This window comes from Egretta garzetta, unplaced genomic scaffold (assembly GCF_000687185.1).
Source record: "Egretta garzetta isolate BGI_Z169 unplaced genomic scaffold, ASM68718v1 scaffold59, whole genome shotgun sequence".
Lineage (NCBI taxonomy): Eukaryota > Metazoa > Chordata > Aves > Pelecaniformes > Ardeidae > Egretta > Egretta garzetta.
The window spans coordinates 3216885-3222780 of NW_009267230.1; the positions used below are offsets into that span (position 1 = coordinate 3216885).

The window sequence follows — 5896 nt, forward strand, 5'->3', positions numbered from 1 at the left end:
AGCAGGAAAAGTTAATTCCCGTTACAAGCACGAGATGTTTTTCCTTCTGCACTTTCCTGAGAGTACAGAGTTCCTCATTCTGGATTAACTCCCTCAACCTGTTACTTATTCCCGGTTATCTCTTCTCCAGACAGCATCATATGAGAGAAAAAAAAAAAAAAAAATCAGGAAATGATGGAGAAATAAAAGCTTTAGGAACTCAGGAGGGTTTGTGGGAATGTGAGTCTTTTGTTTTGATTTGTTTTTTTTTCTTTTTTTAACAACCAAAAATTGTAAATGCAAAAGTCATGCAGAATGGAGGAGGAGAACTGTGGGAATCTGGTCTGAAACATCTATAATTCCCTGGGCTTTGTGCCAGCGTGCACATACACAGAAGAAATGATTCACTGGGTGTAGTGTCGGAAGATACCCTGGGGGACAGAAGGGTTCCTGCTTGAGGGGATGCTGTGGCGGTGGCTGACACAGCCACGTAGAGTTAAAATGTGAAGCAGTGGCAGAAGTGGGAAGCACTTCCCTGCTGCGAGGACACACTGAGGTGTGTCACTATTTAAGTGAACAGAATTTATGGCACTGTGTCTTCCCAGTACAGACCTGATTTAGGAGAGCATTTGTGGGCTATTAAAATAAGATACCTACATATTAAACTATGTGGCCACTCACAAAGAATTGTGAAAATCTAATGGTAAAGAATTGATTAGTGGTTTCCTGTTCTTTTCTGAAAGAGACATAACCTGAGGTTTTGGAGACTTTTGTGAATGTAAGGGCATTTTTTTTTTTTTTGACATCACAACCTCAATTATAAAAAGAAAATTAATACAACACCACATCAGTTGTGGTGTTGTGGCAGCAAAGCTATTGCAGTTCAGAAACTGCAGCTCAACACAGAACAGCCTGTGCAGTTACTGAAAGGAGGTCAGAAAAAAACAAGATACGTGATCAGGAGACACAGTCAAGCCTGCATTGACAATCCAGGCACAATCAATATCTGGGTTCTTTTAAATTTAAGTAGACCTCCAGGCCAGAAGTAAAAGAAATGTGTGTATAGGAATTTATATGCTTGTGTAAATGTGTACAGAGAGACAGAAAAGCAGAGGTTATGAGCAGTGAGGAACTGCAACATAGATTGTATGATTTGACCTTGAGGAGCTGCTGCAAAACAAAGCCCAGCTGAAGTCAGTCAGGAAATTTTGCTTCACTGGGAATGAGATTCTCCTGCCCAAAGTTTAAAGAACTAAAAGGCATCTAATGCACACTTGCTTATCTGCTTTTCCAGTCAGTAGGGAGAGAATATACTCTGGAAGGTAACACATCCCTTTCTGTCACATAAAAGACTGTGCTGGTTTTGGCTGGGGGAGAGTTAATTTTCTTTATAGTAGCTGGTACAGGGCCATGTTTTGGATTTGTGCTGGAAACAGCGCTGATAACCCAGGGATGTTTTCCTTACTGCTGAGCAGGGCTGACACAGAGCCAAGGCCTTTTCTGCTCCTCACCCCACCCCACCATCGAGGAGGCGGGGGGGGGCACAAGGTGTTGGGAGGGGGCACAGCTGGGACAGCTGATCCCAACTGACCCCAGGGATAGCCCACACCGTATGACGTCATGCTCATACATAAAGCTGGGAGAAGATGGAAGGGGGGACATTTGGAGTGTTGGTGTTGTCTTCCCAAGTCACCGGTACGCATGATGGAGCCCTGCTTTCCTGGGGATGGCTGAACCCCTGCCTGCCCGTGGGAAGTAGTGAGTGAATTCCTTGTTTTGCTTTGCTGGTGTGCATGGCTTTTGTTTTGCCTGTTAAACTGTTTCTATCTCAACCCATGAGTTTTCTCACTTTTATTCTGATTCTGTCCCCCATCCCATCAGAGGGGAGTGAGTGAGCGGCTGCGTGGGGCCGAGTTGCTGGCTGGGGTTAAAGCACAACAAAGGTGAAGCAGTGCCTGGACCTGACTATCTATTAACTACACAGGCAGCTTAACAATTTGCTTGGGCTAGAAATGTTAAGAAGATGAATCACAGGTGTAGTGGGCCATGCTGAAGGTCCTGAGTATTAACAGAGAGATGAACTGAAAAAACTCTGAATCCCAAAGACTCTGTGGAGTTTGCTGGGTAATTAATGTGCATCCATTGATTAATTTTTTTTCTGAGACAGATTTAGGGGGAAGTTCGTGAGTACTTTTTTTTTTTTTTTATCCCCTCTTTCTCATTTAGACATGCAACTTTTTAACACAGCTAACTATTGCTAATTGGATCAACAACAACTCTGTTGGATCTCTCAACTTCCACTTCAATTATAGTCTTTAAAGATTTGGGGCATTTCATAAGTTACTCATGCAAAAAAAAATTTGCTGACATTCCACTTACGATATGCCCGTGGGCAGATTCAGGTAACAGAACGAAGCAAGCTCTAAAGTCGTCAGTGATTCTATTACATTTTGGGGGATGCTGACATTCAGATTCCTGATCAGTGTTCAAAGCATGGATTGTTATTTGTAATTGGTGAACTAATTCACAAAATGGTAATTTTGTGCTTGGACCATGCGAATTTAAAAGCTCATTTGGTCTTACTATCCATATAAAAAAAAGCACATTTCTGGAGCAACAGGCCACTTTGAAATTAACTTTTAATGAAAATTAGTGCCAGGAAAATATGTTCTCAACAATCAACCTAGAAAGCAGATGTGGAGAGGACATGAACGTGATTAAAGTAATATTTCAAATTAAGATTTGTCTCTGTATTCAAATAATACTTTCTGGAGAATGCATCTGTGGTCCATGAAGTGTGCCAATGATGCTTCCCTCTGGGTACGACTGTTACCTGACTGAGATTTTGTAATTAAAACCTGTATACATTTCTTTCTACCCTTTTAAGAAAAGAATTCCCTTGAAAATCTTCCTGTGGTGGATACACACAAAGTCACACCAAACCTTCCCGTGATGATGGAGAAAGCAGAGCTGTGAAATCCCGTTAAAAATGTAACTGTTAACAGTTATGGTCTGAGTACAGTCAAAAGCATGAGACTGTAGCCCTGAGCTCATAAAAAGCCAAGGGAAGAATGTGGGTTCCAGAAACTAGAAATGCGAAAATAAACAAATATGAGATGTCCTTTTTTCCCTGTTTCCTTCTCCTGCTCCAAAAAATTAATGAGAAAAAAATGCCATAAAAAAAATTATTCATTAAATGGAATTCTATGGCAAGGATGTGGCATTTCAGAACAAGATAAAGCCCATCTAAGTAAACACATGTTAATAACTCTCTTTAATGGCATCTGTTTGAGAGGTTTACTGTTGCTGCTTTTTTCTTCAGTACATTGAATAGAAAAAGATAAAAAAATTCCTTTGCTGCTACAAAAATGCCTGGAGAAATAGTCCCGTGTTTCTGTATTTAAAATAGTGATACATTCAATATTTTAAAAATCTGCTTTAAGCTACAAAAATGGCTTTTGTATGGAAAACAGAACCCCGTCCTCCCTTGCCAAAACACTTCAGAACAGCGTACAGCTGGCTCAGTTACTGTTGTAATCATCATCCATCCTTCATTTGTGTACGAGGTCTGTAAAGGAAGTGAAAACGATAGGGATCCTTCAGGGTAGACGGTAGGAAAATCATCGTTTTCAGCAAATGTTTATCTGGCATATTTATCTGAAACATTTTTAAAGGCTACTTGAGAAATACTTGCAGGGACACTTTTATCTCTGGTATAGTGTAGTTGAAATCGATGGGCAGTTTCTGTTGGTGGTCTGGAGCAGTGCAAGCTTCCCGAGTTTACAGATTGATGCTATCTGAAGGCAAACCAAGCAACTTTAGCCCCATGGATTATTTTAGCATAGTACTGTATAAACCCCCGACAGCCTCTTACAAAACTCTGCGGGACTGTTGGATATTTTCAAAGTAATCAAGTCAGCCATCATTTCCCCTTACTGCCAGGACACTTCCCTAAAGCCTATGCCCATCAAGTTTATTACGGTTTTCAAAGAGATGGAGTCAGTAATGCCAATTACACTGACAGTTTGATAAAGAGAAGTTACAGAAAGTTACATTTTAGCAACGAGCCTTTGGCAGCACTGGTGCACTAAATAAGGAACAAACAGAAGACAGTATTTTCCAGAATAATAATCATTAGGTAATGTATCTGATGAATTCTGCAACAATTTTTCAAAATACCTGATGACTTTTTTAACATTTTTCCAGCTATGGAAATGTTCTGATGGTGTGACGAATAAATTATTCAGTGAATATTTCCTCTATTATTCATCTAAGTATAGCAAGTTCCCTTACCTGCCTCTAAAACTTCTTCTGTGAGGTGAAGAATGACGGAAGAAAAAGACAAACCACCCAAGACTGAAAAGGAAATTGTCTGATGGTCAGAATATGAGAAAAAAACCTGGACAAGCATTTCACATTTGCAGCCCTGAGTTCAAAATCCACTACCAGTGTTTCCATGAGGTACCTCGGTTCACACGCTGCTGCTTTCTCCGGGTGGCTAACAAAAAAAGCAATATATCTTCAGACATGATTTCCTTCCCCCTCCCCTTTCTTAATTGTTATTACTGTTCATCCTCCACACTGTATCAACAAGATGTGCCCAGCAGGGAAATATTGAAATGGTAGAAGAAATTATTTCATGCAGGACACGGCTTCTGCAATTTTTCCAGTGAAATGCTTCAAATAGGGCATGGAGGTAGCAGTGTGATCAGAATGGGGCAGAATTCAGTCTGGAAAAAATCCACTTCTACACTGTCTATCCTGCTAACGATTTACCAAGTGAACGTGTCATGGTCTCTGCATGGCTCAATTACAGATGATTTTTTTTCCTTTTGAGCTAGTAGTGGAAGGACTAAGTAGAGGGGGGAAAACTGAACAAGAACTTGCTTATTTCAAATATTTTTCTAACCTTCATTTTGTGTGAGTTGCTGACGCTAGCGCTAAGGCAGCCAGTGCTGTTCACCTCCTGCACCGTCTGCAGAACCTCTGCAGTGGTGCGGCCCTGATTAAAACTTGGCATTGCCGCTTTGCTTGTTCATATGGCTGTTGCACGACTGGTGGGGAAGGATCCTTGGCTTTCTCTCCTGCCTGTCCGGTTTTACAGTCAGCTGTGCAGCACTGATGGAGCTGATGGGGTTGGTAGGTTTCACCGCAAGGATGGCTTACCTTGGGTGAGAGAATTTGAGAAACTGGTGCCGTTCAGTAGGCTAAGGGATGCACCTTAATGCCCTACTACTGAACATGCCAGCTGAATGCAACCCCAGTCAGTGCTTAAGAGCTATGGAAGCCTGGAAAAAATCATGATTTGCGGGAAGTGGGGAAGAGATGTCAGGACTCTGCTTTTTCAGGCCTGCTGCAGTCAGCCTTTTGAAGGCCCATTATTTCAGTATTTTTTGTTGCGTTCTAGTACCAATGTATTTAGTGTACCAAGCAATCCAGTAGGAAAGCCTTCCCCCAGCATTGCATTGCTAATTCCGGTAAGTTGTACCCTCGTTATGTGCGATACGAACAACGTATAAAACTTCCTAAGTACTGTTGTTCCCCTTTAGCAGTCCCATGTTCTGGCTGATACTTTCACAGGGTCAGCGTCGACATAAACCGGAGTGATGAGTGGACTGCTGGCAGCAAACGGCAGACACGTGACAACGTCTTTGCAAGCATTTCGATAAGATAAATCAGTTTAAAGACTACGGAGAAATAATTTAGTTGTTAAATCTTTCCTTCATCTCCCCCAGATGGCCTATTTACAGCGCTTTATTTGGGTATAGTTGGAATGTATTTCTTTTCCAAAATGCGCTCTTGTTTTGATTCACGTAAAAGCGGAACGGGAGAAGGGAAGCCTCGGCTGCTATTCCCTTCGGTTGCTTTCTGATTCTGCTGCAAACTCGGTGGGGAAGCGAGCGCCGGGCAGGGTGCA

General features: G+C 41.7%; 1 protein-coding gene across 1 annotated transcript in view; it reads right to left on the reverse strand.

Annotated features, from left to right (window-relative positions):
• ADAMTS12 (ADAM metallopeptidase with thrombospondin type 1 motif 12) overlaps positions 1-4999 on the reverse strand; it is a 178410-nt gene extending 173411 nt beyond the window's left edge. The window contains exons 1-2 of the mRNA XM_035902749.1: positions 4889-4999; positions 4273-4351 (exon numbers count right to left, since the gene is read on the reverse strand). Coding sequence (XP_035758642.1) covers positions 4273-4351; positions 4889-4999 — 190 coding nt within the window. The remainder of the gene's footprint in view (positions 1-4272; positions 4352-4888) is intronic.
• Between the last annotated feature and the right edge of the window lie 897 nt (positions 5000-5896).